The sequence below is a fragment of the Pezoporus occidentalis genome, unplaced genomic scaffold (assembly GCF_034315485.1).
Source record: "Pezoporus occidentalis ecotype Australia unplaced genomic scaffold, CSIRO_AGI_Poc_V1 ctg15, whole genome shotgun sequence".
Classification (NCBI taxonomy): Eukaryota; Metazoa; Chordata; class Aves; order Psittaciformes; family Psittacidae; genus Pezoporus; species Pezoporus occidentalis.
Window position 1 is genome coordinate 3,932,527 of NW_026913316.1, and position 17,965 is coordinate 3,950,491.

The 17,965-nt window shown below is 40.0% G+C and overlaps 1 protein-coding gene across 1 annotated transcript; it reads right to left on the reverse strand.

The window, feature by feature from the left end:
* Window positions 1-727: 727 nt before the first annotated feature.
* Window positions 728-17,776, reverse strand: SRD5A1 (steroid 5 alpha-reductase 1). The gene is made up of 4 exons (XM_062610911.1): window positions 17,463-17,776; window positions 8,152-8,253; window positions 6,455-6,605; window positions 728-3,578 (listed from the first exon to the last, which is right to left on the reverse strand). Exons 1-4 carry the CDS (start codon window positions 17,638-17,640, stop codon window positions 3,512-3,514), a joined length of 498 nt encoding a protein of 165 aa, XP_062466895.1. The 5' UTR covers window positions 17,641-17,776; the 3' UTR covers window positions 728-3,511.
* Between the last annotated feature and the right edge of the window lie 189 nt (window positions 17,777-17,965).

The following is a 17,965-nucleotide window of genomic DNA, read 5'->3' on the forward strand; positions in this document are numbered from 1 at the left end:
TTTGTCTCTGTTAAAAATTGCTACAGGTATTATACCCAGTAGCAAGCATACATGTTTTCTCCTTCTGGAACAGGCAGAACAGAGTTCACTTTCACACTACATGTTCTCAAGAAAATATTTTTCAGTATCAGATATTTTCAAACAGAGAAAATCTGTAAGCTGCTGAAAGGGGAAGGGAGCATGAGTGAAGTGTGAGAAATAAACAGGATATTGTTTAAACAAAAGGCAGTTCTAGCATTTGACCAAGTTGATTGTATGCTTTTCACCAATGTACCTTGGTCTTGAAATACAGGAAAGTTAGAAAAGACCCATAATATCATCAAGTTCAGCCATTAACCTAGCACAGCCAAGTGCATCACTAAATCATGTCTCTAAATGCCACACCTACATGCCTCTTTTTAAAGACCTTCAGGGATGGCAATTTCACCTGGGCGCTTCCCTAGGCAGCCTGTTCCAGTTCTTGACAACCCTGTTGGTGAAGAAATTTTTCCTCCAATCTAACCTCATGTTGTTTGAGAGAAGAGACTGACACCCACCTTGCACCATCCTCCTTTTAGGCATTTGTAAAGAGTGATAAGGTTTCCCCTTAGCATCCTTTTCTCCAGGCTAAAAAAAAAAAAAAGCAAACCAGTTCCCTCAGCCATTCCTCTAATGAACTGCCTCAAATTCTGCACTTTACTCAAGGAAGGTTCCAGCAGTATAATGAGAATATAAAATATAAACACACAAAGCACAAAACTGTCTTTATTTTTTTAAATATCCAATTAACTCAAATTTCTAAACACACTGATATTAACATCCCATAGACCTTAGCTTTTCTTGTTCATGAAAAGAGAAAGGACACAGATCAGCTGTCAAGCATCATATCCCTATCCTACTATAGGTTAACCATAAATTAACATTATGTAAGCAAATAAGATGAATTTTTAGTCAAGATAAGTAGCAGCACAGCACCACAGCAAAACTGAGGCATCAATACAAATTTTCTGTAAACTATGATAAAGACTACCAATTACAGAGAGCCACAGCTCTTAAATATGAGGATACATACTTAACACTAAGCAGTTTCTCACTGTTTACTATTAAAATAATGTCTGCCTTTTCATAAAGGCCAAAAAATAAAAATAAAAAGAGGTGGTAGATTAGAGAGTAAAGTGCTGCAGCCAGACTTTGTTTTTACTGGTTGCTTGTCCTATTAGTGAGGTGTGTTTTTTTTTAATAACAAATACCCCTAAAGATATATTAGTTTACCATAAACTATGCAAGTATTTAAACTATGCAAGAGTAGACAGTGCTCTTTGAATCCTATATTCTTCCCCTAAACCAGATTTTGATAGCGGAATGATTTAGATACCAGGCGTTAGAAAAACTGCCACAGGGATGCTATATGGTTTAGAAATATCTTAACATCTAAGACTAGGTTTCTAAAATTCTCTTCAGAATATGCTTTAAGTGATCCTACTGAACTTCTTTTGTCCAGTAACACCACTTTAGTACTTTTAACATACTGAAGAATAAGTCATCTTCCTCACTGTCCTCTCCCTAGGGTACTTCATGCTCATCAGAACAGCTAGGATCAAATATCAAATCATAGTGTAATAACAAAAAAAAAGGGAAGCCTCAAACTTCCTGTAAAACACTAAGGAAAGATATAAACACTAAATAAATTATTAAACAATCTGAAAATTGAGTAATGACACTAGTATTAAAGGAACAGATACTATTAAATGCTCTTGGAACTGGACATTTTGGGTATTAGCGGAGAGCAGGATCGGTCATCCTTGTCAATGCTGTGAGGAACAACTGGCAGTCCAAGGGTTTAACTCTAGATAAGTTATCGCTGCAGGATTGCCAGTTTTCCTCCCATCCTTCCTTTGACTATTTCAGCCTATAACAATAGAACTTTTTGCTGCACAACTGAATATATCCTTAAAGATAGCCAGAACTTTACTGCAGCAAGTACTGCAATAAACATGGCAGAAGCTTGGGTCACAAAGTCCTTTTTCACTGCTCATTTCCTGAATGTACTTTTTCTAAACTTGCATTTAATTTTAAATTTTAATTTAAAGGTAAAGCTCATCATATGCATTACTCTGGTTACTACAGCAGTGTAACTCAACAGCAAACACAGAATTTTGAGATAAAGCTTACTGCAATGCCAAACTGGAAAACTCAACATCTGGCAAACTTGTATTACTGATTTCTTTAGAAGAACATAACCCAAATATCAAGTGTAAAGAGATCAGAAGATCGGGAAATTTGATTTCCTTTGATTTCTAAAGCGTATCAGCAGCAGGTTTTGTTTTTTGTGGGAAGCTGTTCTGTTTGTTGGCTTTTTGGTTTGGTGGTTTTGGTTGGTTTTGGGTTTTTTAATTATTATTTGTTTGTTGGTTTGGGTTTGTTGACTTTGTGGTGGTTTTGTTTGGCTGGTTTTGGTTTGTGGTTTTAGGTTTAAGTTTTCTGTAGAATTTCTTAGAATTTTCTTTTTCAGCACTTCTGAAAAATTCTTTAGCATCACAAGCATGCAAAGGATGCAGATATGCCTTAAACTTGAAAGTCAGTATACCTGGGATTCAGTCACATTTCTGAAACCCTTCTGGAGTCCTTCAGGAGAAAAATGTAGGTGTATGAGAACTGACATTAATAAAATGAGCAGCACTAGAAAACTCCAGATTTTTTGATTATAAAATCATCTGGTGTTACCACAGGAGTAGGAAGACACTTGAATTTTTAAAACAGAATAGTAAGGAGTTCTTGTAAAAATCCAAGGTTTTTTTATAAAGTAACTCAGAAAACATTACACAATTGTTCACAGTCCTGTACTGGCCTAAGTATCCCACAATACATAATGTCTTCCAAAAAACAGTCTGGAGTGAGAAAACAGATTAATATTGAGATACTTATCAAATTCCGAGGTAGGTGACAATCTATTATTTGAGAAAGGTAGCACAAAACTGTTTATGTAAATGGTGTTAAGTCTTACCTATGCAGAGGAGGAAGAGCACTGTCTTTCACCTAACAGCAACTATATTCATCTAATGTCCTTGGTCTGCATCATCAGTTCTCCTGGAAACGCAGGTTGGTGGAAGAAAGGATTAGGAAAGCATAGGGAGAAAACTGACCCCATTTGTGTAGGCTGGCAAGTAACACACCATCCAGACTGCAGTGAGGGTGACTGGACTAACAGCATAATCCTCAGAACAGTAGCTATATTGAGTGGAAACAGCAGAAGCCTGCATAGAAAGAAAAGGAAGCACTAGAAGTCCCATACAGTATTTTCCATAATGTGACACATTGCCTAATGTATTTATGATGGTGCTCCACTGTTGAAAAAGAGTTTCCATTCCTATTAACCACATCCATCAGATTCCAGGTTTTCATGAAAAGGAAAAGCAGTAATTCACTAGTACTGATGCAAGGCCTTTGTCACAGTGATGATCAGAGTACCACCCGTAAAGTATTAGCTGTTACAGAAAGCATCCATTTCACAAACCAATGTTAAAAGGACAGCTCAGTACACAAATGGAATCACAATTTTTCTGTTCTTCGGGTAGTCTTCAAATTTCTCAAGGTACCATCTGAAGAAGAAAGACAGGGATCTCATGAATACTGAATCTTCAAAATGCTGTCAAGAAAATTATGTAACTTTACAATGCATTTAATTTAATCCGTATATTCTAAAACTACAAACAACTAAAAGGAGCTTTTAGAACATACTCTGGATAGAAAATTGTTTTCCCATCCTCACCCTATGACATCTAACCACCAGCTATAAGGAAACAAAGTTACTGCTGCAGGCAGTGGGAAATCAAATCAACAGGTATGGTGAGAGCAGCCAGGAAAGGAAGGAATAGCCTGCTGTTGCAAAATAATATTGCTGTGCATCCTGAATATTTGCATTTTAGAAGTACAGGGAAAGAAGAATCCAAAGCATTCAAGGGGATAACATGTCAAATTGTATGACTTCATGTGGAAGCAAGGAATACTTCATATAATGGAATGACAGTCCTCTTGTGATCATCAGCTCCAGTCAGAATATAGATAAAACTGAATGTGACAAACATTACACTACCCTTACTGCTAATCCCCCTCAAAGACCACCACCATTTTCAAATCTAGACTTTATAACACAAACACATTTACTCCCATTTTCAAGTATTTATCCTTCTGCTTCTCTAAGATTACAAAAGAAATTAACTTCATCTGGGCTCCTTGGAGGTGCAGGTACTAATACTAGCTAACTGCAAGATCAAAGCTGAAGCAAGCAGCATGCAATGTATGATAATCTGCAGCTGTGGAATGCCAGCATTACACTATCTATCCTTTTCAGTAACTTAAGTGTTTCACACTAAACAGATTACATCAAAATATTTCTTGACTTACATGGATTTGCTATTTTTAATAGTTTGTTGTTTTTTTCTTTCTGTACCCCTCTTCCATTTATGCATTTTTCCTTTAGTGCCAATTACTTCCTGTAACATTTACCTTTTCATAAAGCCCTGTTTGTCAAGAGCTCTGAAAGAGTTCTGTCAAGGCATAATAAGATAGAACATAATATACAAGGAGAGGCTGAGGAACCTGGCATTGCTTTGTCTGGTGAGGAAGAGACTAAGAGTCACTGCTATTGTTGCCTACAAGTATTGGAAGGGGAGTTAAAGACAATGGAGCCAAACTATGAATGAAATGCAAACTTGGCAGCTGGAATGCAATGGCCCCATGCAAAAGTACAGGCCAGAGACTGACTGGCTAGACAGCAGCTGTGCATGAAGGGTATGGACATCCTGGTGTACAAGTTGAACACAAGTCAGTACGGATTCCTGTAATGATGAAGGCTAACTGCATACTGTCCTGCTTTAACAAGCATAGAGCCACCAACTGCTTATTCTCCACTGTTCAGCAGTTAAGAGCCTGCATCTGCATTACTGTCTCCAGTTTTTGGCTTCCTGTGCTACAGAGATGTCCACAAACTGGATAAGAATCCAGCAGATGGCCACTAAGATGACTACATCACTGGAACACATAAAAGGAGAGGTTCAGGGAACTAGGCTTGTTCGGCCTGGAAATGAAGTTAGGAAGTAATTGCAGTCTTCTGCTACCTACCACCATATTAGAGAGAAAGCATAACCATATCCTCCCTTTTAAGCACACAGCAAGTGGACAAGTGGCAGGGGATAAAAGTTGCAGCATGGAAAATTTCAACTAGATGCAAGGAAGAAACCCTTTTCCCAGTGAGAATGGAGAAAACCCTGTTCCAGTGCTTTGCCAGAGATGTGCTTAAGCCTCCACTCTTGAAGACACTCAGAACTCAACTGGACAAGTCCCTGGGCAACTATGTATAGCCTTGCAGTTAGCCCTGGATGGAGCAGGTTACGCCAGATGACTGGACAACCTTTGGATGCTCCTCCCACCTAAGATACTCTGTGACTCCAGAGAAATAGCAAGTCGTAAAACAAGGAGAGATGGTCACAGACGATAGGCTTGGAAGGTGCAGGCTGCTTGTTCACTGAGAAGATAATACAGATCTGGAACACCCTACGTACAAGCTGCAGGAGAACATCTGTTTCTGGAGATTTTCAAGACCCCACTAGACATAGCCACGGCTGCCCTGACAGGCTGTTAGCAATGTTTTGTTGGGTTCCCCTCCCCCAACCTATTTCCTCCATAAATTCATGTTTATTTCCTCTCATGTCACTATGTTTGAGCATGAGAACCAAAGCAGGAAGCTGAAAATAACCAAAAAAAGATTAAGGTGTTCAAATTCCTTTAAAAATGCTGTTCCTTAAAGGGAGTCATAGCATAGCATCATTTAGGTTGGAAAGACCTTTAAGATCATCGAGTCCAACCATTAACCCAGTACTGCCAAGTTCACCACTAAACCACGTCCCTAAGCACCACTCCTTTCAAGAAACAAGTCTTCTCAAACTATGATCCTTCTGTTAGCAGAAAAGTCATATTAGCAGTCAGATTGTTTAGTTACAAAGCAGAAACTTTATTAAGTATCACTTACCAGAAATGTCTTCATATTGTCTGTACAGTTGATTATAGACAATATGATACAGACTTGACTATAAAATGTGCCTGAGACAGAAGACTTCAGAGTGATTTTCAAGATTTTAATATTATAGCAATAAATTTGAATTGCAAGGGAACGTATAGCAGATGAGCAATTAAGAAAATTTTCCCCAAACTCATCCATAATCTTTACAGATCCAGGATGAACTGTGTTCATTTAAGCATTATTTTGACCACCTCATTGTGCTTATGCTCAGTACTATCCTGTTGCAATTCAGCAGCGCTTAATACTACTCAGTGTTCTCTATTGTACTCTCCACCGCAGTAGCAGTCTTTCACAATACTTGCTCTGCAACATCTCTCTGGAACGAGGTGTTAATTTGTGAAATGGAAATGAAGAGTGGCATAGAGACAACATAAATTATAAACCCCAAACACTTACTGGTGGTGTTGTTTTGCCCTTGAACCCAAGATGAAAAGTGTGCACAACGCAAATGCAAGGCTTTCAATAGTGCAGCAGGCAAGGGCAAACCCAAACCATTCCAGGATCTCTCCAAAAAAGTTGGCTCCACTGACATACTCAAACATTCCTCCTGAAAGCAGGGCAGAGTTAGTTTAAAACTCTTATTAAGGTTTCAGAGCCATAATAAGAGCTCAAGGAGAACTTAATAAGAGCTATATCACCAGTGTCTCTATATAATTTTTAAAGGCAGTGGTTTTCATGTCAAGCTGTACAGTAAAGGATCACTTCAGACCTTACTCCTAGACTGACCTTCTCCAGTTTCATTTTTCTTATTTAAATCGTGACAGAAAGGCAGATTTATCAATATTTGAAGTGAGTTCATGTCTTTCTAAATAATTACTTAAAAATGATATCAAACTTTTTTTTTTGATCACAAACTAAACCTTTTTTATAATGTGTAAAAACAGAAAATATGCTCCCCTTTAAGAGTCCCCAAAAATACCCATAGGGTTAGTTAGCATACAATGTTTAATTTCTTTAAGTTGTTCAGAAATTAATTATGAACATTATTATGAATTAAAGTTCCAAATTTATCCTCTAGCTTAAAATGCGTTGCAGTAGATCATCCCCTGTCCGGTCTACTGCTTCAGCCCCAGCACTCAGTGAAAGCAGCGATTACCAGTCTGCACTAAATGTGTTTTATAGCCATTTACACATAAACAATCAGTACTCACCTGCTGGGAATTTTATAAAAGAAGAACTTGCACCCTAGTTCCAAAGTTAGTGTACAAACCGATTAACATTTCACATTGGTTTACCAGTGGGACTAAACAAACAAGTATTTGCCAAGTGTAATAAAGGACATGTTTTGACCTTGCTTTAATTATAATTCCTTAGCCTCTGAAAAGAGAAGCAGAATTCTAGGACTTGAACTGGATAAGCAATATCAAAAAGACCAACTCATCCTGACTGTACACCAAATAATACATTATTTCCTTCAGAACTTTTTTGTACACTGAATGTAATACAGTACACTTATTTTCACATGGGCACTTGGATTTACTCCTATTAATAAGTTGCCTTGGTGAAAAATAACTATCTATTGCCTTATATATATAGTTATTCCAGTTTTAGTTTTAAAAGTCTCACTAAAAACCAAAAGAGCAACAACTTAAGGGAAACACTTAGAAATATTAGAATTCAGAGGTAACCACTATTTTTCTTCTCGCACTGAGTGTAATATACATTGTAATATACCTGGAAGAGTCTAATGTTTCCAAAAGTGTCAATAAGCATTAACACTTCACTAGACTCCATAAAAAGTCCTTTCATAGCCTTCATTTTTCGCACAAAGAACAGAATTTATAATGCCTAATTTTCCTCTGGGTGTCTGTCCCCTTTTCCCTGTGTCTACCTTATCACAGTAGTCATTGCTTTCCGATTACCTAAGACCTTAGATAAGGTCTTCTTGCTCCATCCACCTACTTATTCTCATGAAAGGTAGGGTAAGAACCCAACTCCCTCTTCTTCATTCCCTCCCATTATATATTACACATCAGTAAGAGTCTCTTGAGCCCTCAATTACCCAGGCTGAACAAACAGTCCCAGCTCTCTCCACCTCTCCTCGTATGGGAGATGCTTCTTTTGCTATATAGATTTCTAACACATTTACTCACCTCTTGGTATCTTGTAGCCAGTTTCTCCTGGTTTTCTCAAATTTCTGAGAATATGATCAGAATGAATATTGATTGCCATGCCAATCAACCACCCCATAAAACCTGAAGAGAAATATTTAAAGTACTATTGTTAATACACTTGAGCCAAAGTATGTTCAGAAAACAAACTACAGTCATATATCACTTATTAGGCATGTTATCTCAAAGCAGTAATAATGTAAGCAGTATAAGCACTTCTGTTGACATCCTGCACAATCCCACTCCCACACTGAGCTCTTCAGCAGAGCTCACAGTGATCAACAGGTCTCTAGAAAGGAATAGCACTGTAAGTATAAAGTTTATTCTTATATAAATGTATGCATGTGTACATATATACAGATGTAATATTTCACTGACTTCCATACAGGAAAATACATTTGAAATTTCAATCGCTGAAAGTAACAACTGTTCTTATTCCTGCCAGAGGGTTACATTTTAGTCCCATTGTCCCACCTTTTTTTTTTTTTTTTACTGACATCACACCAGAGTTTCCACAGCAGGCTTCTGTGCAATAAGAGAGATAATGAAACTGTGAAAGAATTCAGGCACCATTTACTTGTGTTGTTCAATAAAATGTGTTAACCATTTATACCAGGCTTTCACAGAAACTAAGATTATTGTTGCATTCTGCACCCTTATGTTTTGTTGCCATAATTGCATGAGATAAATCAAAAGAAATTTAGGATTGAAATTTGGTATTTTCACCCTTCCATTTTGAGTCTTTGGCTACATTACCTATGTTATCATTCTTTGAAGGCAGCATTCCTTGTTACTAGGAGCAGACAGGATTCAGGTTTTGAGGGCAGATCCGTTGTATTGCTTTGAATCTACATCCAAAGTTATCGATTTTTATTATCGATAAATATGCCAGTGATGTGCTTCTAGGACAAAGTCCTTTAGATATCAGACTAAGACAGCTTTGCCTTTTTGCACCCATAATGCGAGTCTCTCAGATGGTTCTCTTTCAATACAGAGCAATACAGTAGTATGACCATCTCAGCAACGACACCAAGTGGATATCAGGATGTAAAGGGCCATGTTGCAAGACCAGCAGGTTGTCAGAACATGCTTTACCGAGACTTAAGCTACATTTCAAAGTGAAACTACAGATGTAAGTGAACATTGCCTCTCAAACATGTTGTTCAATGGGCAGTTTATTCTCACGCTCCCCTATGGGATACGTTTACCTAAAGCATCTAGCTGTCTGCTTTCACAGGGATTAGGAGGAAATGACTACTCTGCAGAGAAATGAAGGTTTCTGCATGAAAGCTCTTTCAATATTTACCTATATAAAGAAAGTTGCTTGATTAGCTTGTTACAATCTGCTTACATTACAAAACTAATTGCAAAATTTAGTCATGTGGACAAGAGTGTTTCTTAACCTTTTGCTCATACAGCACAGTGCAGTAAGTTTCCATTAGCAGTCAAGGTGTGTAACTGCTGTATGTGAAGTCTTTTGCAGTGAAATTTTACCATAATCCTTTCAACTATATATTCAATGTAATGACATCATCATGAGATAGAGATGAATTAGATCAACATGATGAGGAATTCACAGACCAATTCATATAACAACATTCAAAAAAAACACAGGATGAATAATTCAAATGCTGTTAAAATTATCTTTTTTCCTAAAAGTGTAATTCAACTTTTTTCCTTCAGAGCAGATCGCTATCCCAGCAACGAATATTGACTCTCCAGTGCATTCAGCAACAAAAATATTTTGCTTCTCTTAGCATTAGTAATTATGTATCAATTTGCTAATTGCCAGAGGAGATGGAGACTACCTTGGAAAATAAGGGGCGTTATTCACATAACTAAACAAGCAAGTCATTGTCTCTACGCATACATTTCTACTCTGAAATGCCACCATAATTTTCAAGAACATTATCTGCATATTCAGTATTCATATCTGTTTGCAAATTACTATAAAAAGTTTTCAGATAATGCAAAAAGACTGGAACTTGGTTTAAGAGTGTCCATTTACTACAGAAGATGAGTTTGATTTTGTGCATTTTTACCCCTCCTTGTTGAAAACTACCACATTGAAAGGAAACCAAATCTTTCTTCATGGACAGCAAGCCAATGAAGGTAGGCTATTTTAACAGCACCCCTCTTTGATTTGGAGATCCACTTTTCCCCTGCTGAAGTACTGTGCATAACTGTGTTTCCTGCACCTATACTCAATGGACAGAGAATAAAGGTGTGGAACGCCAGCAGTGGGAGTCTCCCAGTACTGTCCACAGATCACCCCTGACTTAATATGACTTCATTTCAATCATCACCCAAACAGCGGATGACCTTTGATGAAATCAGATAAGCTCAGCAGTGATGAAATCATAACTGACGTCAGTAGGCAACAATCCAACACCATTCTCCTGCCCTGAAGGACTGTTACGACAGATGAAACCCAACATCACAGGCTGAATGAACTCAAACTTTATAGAGATATTTTAAAGAGATGGTATATTGGAAAGTGTGGGACCTGAGCATGACGTAAATGGTATACAATAAAGGGTGGATACTGTCCTGGTTTCAGCTGCAATAGTTTTTTTTCCCTAGTAGCTAGTACAATGCTGTGTTCCAGCTTTTCTGACCTACTAGAGTTCATCTGAGAAGGACCTGGGAGTACATCTGGAGTACTGTGTTTAGTTCTGGGCTCCTCTGCACGAGACAGACAAGGAGCTACTGGAGAAGGTCCATAAGAGGGCCACACAGATGATCAAGGTCTGGATCCACTCTCATGAGGGGGGACTGCAGGAGCTGGGCCTGCTTAGTCTACAGAAGACCAAGAGGGGATCTCATTAATGCATGTAAATATCTCAAAGGTGCGTGCCAGGAGGTTGGTGCCAGACTCTTTTCAGTGATGCCCAGCGACAGGACAAGGAGCAATGGCCAGAAACTAAAATACAAGAAGTTTCACCACAACATGAGGAAGAACTTCATTACATCGAGGGTGGCAGAGCACTGGAACAGGCTGAGAGAAAGGCTGTGCAATCTCCCTCTCTGTAGACATTCAAAACCTGCCTGGACATGCTCCTGTATAACTGCTCTGGGTGGCCCTGCCTTGGCAGGGGGACTTGACTGGATGATCTCTAGAGGTCCTTTCCAACCCTAATGATTATTCGATTCTGTGATTGGTTCACTGTCCTAATCCTCAGATTCTCACCATGACTAAGTCCTAGGACTGCACTCTACAAAGCGAAGAGCTGGTTATGCACCACAATCTACTTGACTTGGCTTCCACCACAGGGAAACGTGGACATGTAAACAGGAAGGAAGCCACAGCATATCCCAGTAGATTCTCAGAACCACAGGATACCCCATACATAATAGTCTTGTGAGGTCATCTATTCAACTCAAGAGGCTTTTCTCCATCTAGATAAACCTGCAGGTTAAGGCCTGGCTTCATATTAGGAGAACCCTTGCATAAGAACAACTAGGTGTACATTACCAAACAATGTAGTGCAACAGTAGAGCACGTATGCGTTGTTGCACCACTGCCCTCTTCACCCATACCTATATAGAATCTCATGCAAAATGACCTATCCTTCTTCAGACTATTTCAGAATGACAGCATGATAACTGCCATCTGGTTCACCTCTGCACTCTGGGTTTCAGGAATATGCAGTGCAAGATGATATATAAAAAACAGCAGAAGGCCAATTTCTACAGGTGCCAGAAGTGCCTTGTAGACACTTAGAGTGAACAAGTGCCTCATCTCATGTCTGTGATGAGTCTCTCCAAGAAGGCACAAAATCATTTGGAGCATCCAGATGCCAATAGATATTAGGAGATATACTGACTAACCCTCATCCCTCAGTCACAAGACCATATGCAGATATGGACATACACCCATGCTCTTCTCACGTCTATTCTGTATAGACGGCTAAGGTGGCACACGTGCTTGGTTGCCTGACTGCCAGATAACAAGCCTCACGCAACAGATTAAGTGCTGATGTTCTGTCATCTGCGCCTTCCGAGTTACAGGTACTACTCTCCTTCACATAGCTGCTGCAGAGAAAAGTGTTTTGATGAACAGAAGGGTTAGCCATCAACATGAAAGGAAGTGGTTGAAGGAGGATTTAAAGTAGTAAGACAAGCCATATGGCACACTCCCATACTACAACAGGTCTGATGAAGCTAAAGCAAGCAAAGGAAAAGAGCTTCCAACTAGAAGTGCAGACAGATTAGGAAAGAACACAAGTGGAAAACATGCAGATGCATATATATGCCTGTTTACAGCACTCGCCACTTCAGAGTATCTTGGGTTCTTTTGGCAAGTTCACAGGCTTTCTACTGGCACAAGTGTGTAAGGTACATGCTAAAAAAATCACAAAGTTGCTCCCACACTGATTTGCAAGCTCATGGTTTTATCAAGTGTTGCACTGCATTTGAAGTTCACTGCTCTGACCTAAACCTACATGCAGTCCAGAGAAACTGAACAAACCACATCAAAACTGTATGCTGCTCTAAAATAATTGCTGGAGTAAGGATAAGCTATTTATTTCCCAGAATTAACTCCTAAACATCTGAAAACAGTCCATCTGTATATTAAGGCTTCAGAGAGAACACATCAGCTGTTTGAAACCTCCCACCATGATGGTCAATCAGCCTCACTTCTCCAAATTTTTGTCTTCACTGCAAATTTATCTAACTTCAGCTTCCAACTACTGAACCTTGTTTTGGCTGCTACTTGTAAGCACTCTCCCATTCCTCTTCTACTCAGTAACTTTATGTGGACTTAAGAAATACCTCATTAACCCTGAGCAAATATGCCTTCTTGCAATTGTTATTTTATAATCTTTTACTCATTTTTTTCTGCCAGATGTTTTTTAAGAACCAGAACATAATAATCCTGTTGTTCAGGGAGTATCCGGTGTACAATACAGCACTGCTGCATTCAAGTTAAACAAAGCTACAAGCATAAACTGCAAATTTGGTGATACCTAGCTGAGATGAATACCAAATAATTATAAATATCATCTGTGTTCCAATTATCTTGCTGTGCACTACAAAATGAAAAGAAAACCCCAAAAAGCCCAGAAGATGTTCTAGTACAATAAAAAACAAGACATCTTCGGTTTGGCTGTTTCATAGCCATGCCAAACTAAAAATTTACTGTAATAACACTCAGAAAAGTCAGCAAGTGACATCCAAAATGGTTGCTACCATTAATAGCAGCATTACTAATAGTACTATTAATAGAACTGATAACAGCATTAATTAGTAATACTAATAATTAATAGTACTCATAATAGTACCATTAATACCATTAACAGGAATGTTCACTTTCATAGTTTTCAGGATAACTTTTTAAAGCAATATTTTTGACTCAAAACAGTCATGAAAGCAACACTTTGCTTACAATTAGCATTACTAGAAATATACATAAGCATATATTCCAAACTGATATTATTTGGGGAAAAAAAAAACCAACCCAAAACCCAGCAAACAAAACCAAACTAAACTAATTCATACACAGAAGTATTCACAACAGAAGGCACATGAATCCAGCTATTGTTTATACATTTACGTCTTTCAGAAATCATTGATGCAAAAAAACAAACCAATGAAACCTGAGCAGCAGTCTTATGACCTTAAGTTTTTAAGATCTTACAGTAAGGATGAATTGTTTTATGGCTCCTGACTCATGATTTAACAGCACTATATTGAGATATCTTTTGATTAAGGTACTAAACTAGGGCATTAGAAACAAATCTATGGTGCATCAGCCTTCAACAGTTTTGATCCACTGATCTTTTAATATCTTTTTTTTTGTCAGATCCAAGTTTAACAAGATTGGAATTTCAAAAATACCAAGAGAATTTCAAGCACTTCAAGTGCCTACCACCCACTGAAGTAATTCCCTTGTGCCTCAATTTCTCCATTTTTAGAACACAAGCAGTACCACCTCGTAATCCTGGCAAGACAATCTATTTTGATTTACATTTTGTCAATCTTATAGTCACGACAGCATTTTACTGCAGTGTTACTGTGGATGACAATAGACTGCTGTGTTAAGATAAAAGCTGCTTATTCTAAAAGTCTTGAGAAATCTGGGAGAAACACCCATTTGTTATTCCAGAGTCAGAGTCGGAGCAAGAGTGGTACTGGGTCAGATCAAGGATCCACACAGCCCAGTATTATGCCTTTGAATGATAAGGAAAAATATTCTGGTTTATCCTTAGATCAAGAAGATCTTCCTGGTGCCACTAGACTTCATAGCCTTTTAATCATACGCATGACTTCAACTATAAATGCAACCTCATTTCCTGATAGGAGTGAGTGATCCACCTCTCCAAACCCTTCTTGGGGGACCAGTTATGTTGCTCGGCAAAGCCCACTCATATTACAGGGGTGGGGGGGGTGGTGCATGTGTGTGAGTGCACGCCTAAATACCCTAGCAGTGAGGACTTTGGGCATTAGAAATGGTATCTTGGTATTTAGCAACTACCCTTACTGGATTTGTACTCCATGAATTCATTCACTTCTGTTTGGCCACATACAAACCTTTACTACCCACAACATTGAGGAACAAGGGATTTCAGTTTAATCTACATATTATATGGAAAGTCTGCTTTGTTTGTTCTAAACCTGCACGTTGATGGTTTCATTTCAGGCCTCAAGTTCTTATATTCAAAAACAAAACAACAAAAAAAAACACCAACCACATGACCCATATTTACTTTGGTGTTAAAGAATAAATATGACAGTCAGCTCAGCTAAGACTGACATTGTGGGAAGAAGTGCCAGTTCACAATTCTAAAAGAAAAAAGGTTAAAGGCTTCCAGCTACAGCAAATGGAAGAATTAACTATGAGAAAAGTTATAAAATGGGATTGAAGACACTATAAAATTGTAATGAAAAATAAAAAGCTGTGAAGACAAAGGAAAACTACACCTAATATTCTCATAACATGTTTTAACTCACCTGTAATAAAACACGGATCTTTTAACCAGCCTGAAGGGTATTTTGCATAGTTGCTTAAGCTTCGGCCTTGCAAATATCCATTGTAAACACAGAACAGAAGCGCCAGCACAAAAGTGAAAAACGGTGTTGGCTTTCCTTCCCGGATCAGAAGAGGAAATATGAGTGCCCTATAACAGACGAGGAAAGAAAAACTGTTGCATTAACAAACAGAAAAGATATTTTTGATGTCCAGAACGGTAATCCATAGCCCATATTATCCTGCTTTTGAAATTCTCAGCAGTCTTTAATCCCATTTCAGAAGGAGAGTTACACTTGTTTTGACACCTAAATGATTTTGTTGCCTCATCAGAATTACAAGATCATAGAATCACAGAATAGTTAGGGTTGGAAAGGACCTTAAAGTCATCTAGTTCCAACCCCCCTGCCATGGGCAGGGACACCTTACGCTAAATCATATCACCCAAGGCCTCGTCCAACCTGGTCTTGAACACTGCCAGGAATGGAGCATTCACAGCCTCCCTGGGCAACCCATTCCAGTGCCTCACCACCCTAACAGGACCCTATCAGTCCTCTCACTCCTTATGACAGAAGTGTTGAACCTTGTATCCAAGCCAATTACTTTGGCAATAGGAGTAAAGCCAACTGGTGTTCTAAGCATATTTTTGTCCTCCTTTGCTCCTGAGTCCTCATTAGTATAATTAAGCTTTCTGAAACAAGCCAAGTCTCACAATCCCTACATCAAATCCACCAGCACTTCCAGGGGGAAAGTCAATCCTCTTGAAATTAACCTGGTTTCCTCCTTACTCTTAAGGTTACCTAAAAATATTAATTTCACCTTTGCCTTGATAATCTTGGTCTACCCTATGACACCTGATAAAGGCAGGTGACAAATCCACAGCTGCTATCTCATTTTGGAAAGGAATCTTGATTGCTTTTCCTGGCAATTACATCATGAGTAAACAAACAGGCTCCAAACAAGAAAAGCAGGTGAGGGTTTCTGTGCTTTGTCTCTCATGGCTAGTCAACTTCCCATCACCTATCAATTTAATTGCAATCTATAATGATACAGGAACAGGATTACTGAAGCCTGAACGTTCTTTGCGTGTTTTTCCAGCTACCCCAGGATTACGGCTTCAGAGGAAGCAAAGCCGTGACAGCTTTCAAGAAAGCGTAACAAAATCATTAATACGATTAAATTACTTAAAGACCGCTAGGTTACAACAAATGGGTAACAGTCTACATTCAACTACAGAACAGTCCCTCTGTTCAGAGACAGCAGTAAAGCAACTGGAAAAAAAGAAGCTGCAGTACAGCTCAGCTTTCTGTGCAAGCCTTGCCTTTTCATTTCCAGATTTTCCCAGACACAGAGGATGAGTTAACATCCCATGTCAACCCTAATGTCTTTATTTGTAAGGCTGGAAAAGAGGGAGTAAAGACACAGTCCTGGGTTTGCAAAGCCAGTTAGCCACCAGGCCAACTCTACATTGCATTCTTCTCTACCACCAAGATATGGAATACTTTTGGTTAAAACCAACAGTTCGTCATAATAAGTACTGTACATAGCTGATACCAACACATATATCACACACTCAAAATTAGCCTGACAAATCTTTCTCTGCCATATTATCACTTGTGGAGTACTACCAGTAGCTACCATGACTTGATGGGAACAGCAGAATCTTGCCTAAGCTCTAGTCAGTCTCCTTTCTCCTAAGTAGCTTACAGAATATCCAGATACCATTGACTGCATAGTAACACGGGGCACTCAGCCCCAGCTATGCAGGTGTTTTAACTAATCCTTGAACGTCCTGAGCTGGGAGGGTCCAAACAAGAATCGAGTCAAACGCCCGAAGCAAACCCCACGCAACTGAAAAATCACTACCGCTTCCCCCTAGTAAAATTGTATCAGCACCTACAGCGGACCTTTCCGTGTTGGAACATTGTACTCTTACAACATCAAATACTCTATTCTGAAAGATGCCCGAGCACTCCACCTCACCCCACACAGCAGGGCAAAGCAGCGAGCACGGCACCACCACAATTACTTGCTCAGCTCATGTAAAAACCTACAGCATCTTAACACATACAGAAAAAACGTTAGCGATTGTTACAGAGAATAGTAAGAGTTAATAATAATTAATCAAAGGCAGAATTTCAGTCCCTGTAGTCAGAGAGCAGCAGCCAGGTGTTTTTGCCGGGACTGGCACTAAGCTGCCGCAGAACGACACCCGTTCACCTGTCACCACCACCACCCCCCCCCGTCCTTCCTGCTCTCCAGGCGAGCCAGAAAGGAGCTCCCCCCGCCCCCGCCGAGCGCTCCATCGCAGACCCCACCGCACCTCTGCACATAGTGCACGATGAAACAGCCCAGCAGGATGCGATTGGGCCAGGCGGCGGAGACCGCCCCGCCGCAGGCAGCGAGCCAGATCGGGACGAGGAGTGAAGGCAGTTCCTGCAGCGCCCATGCGGGACGGGCGGGCAGCAGCCAGCCGAAGCGCCGCGAGGAGTAACGCCCATAGGGCATGCGTATGAAGCGGAGCAGCACCGCGGAGCCGGCGCCCAGCGCCACCAGCCCGTAGGAGAGGAGCTCTAGCAGCCGCTGCTCCTCGGGGCCCGACACCCGCAGCCACAACCCGCAAACGTCGCGGACACCCATCGCACACCGCACAGCCGAACGCGCCCCGGCGCCTCCATTCATCAGCCGGCAGAGGGCACACCCACCTGCGCCGCGGACCAATCGGCGCCGTGTGGGGGCGTGACCGGCACCGCTGCCCCCACCCTCCGGTTGGTGGGGCTGCCGCCGGCGGGAGAGGCGCTCGCGGATCGGAAGTTCCGCCCCGGT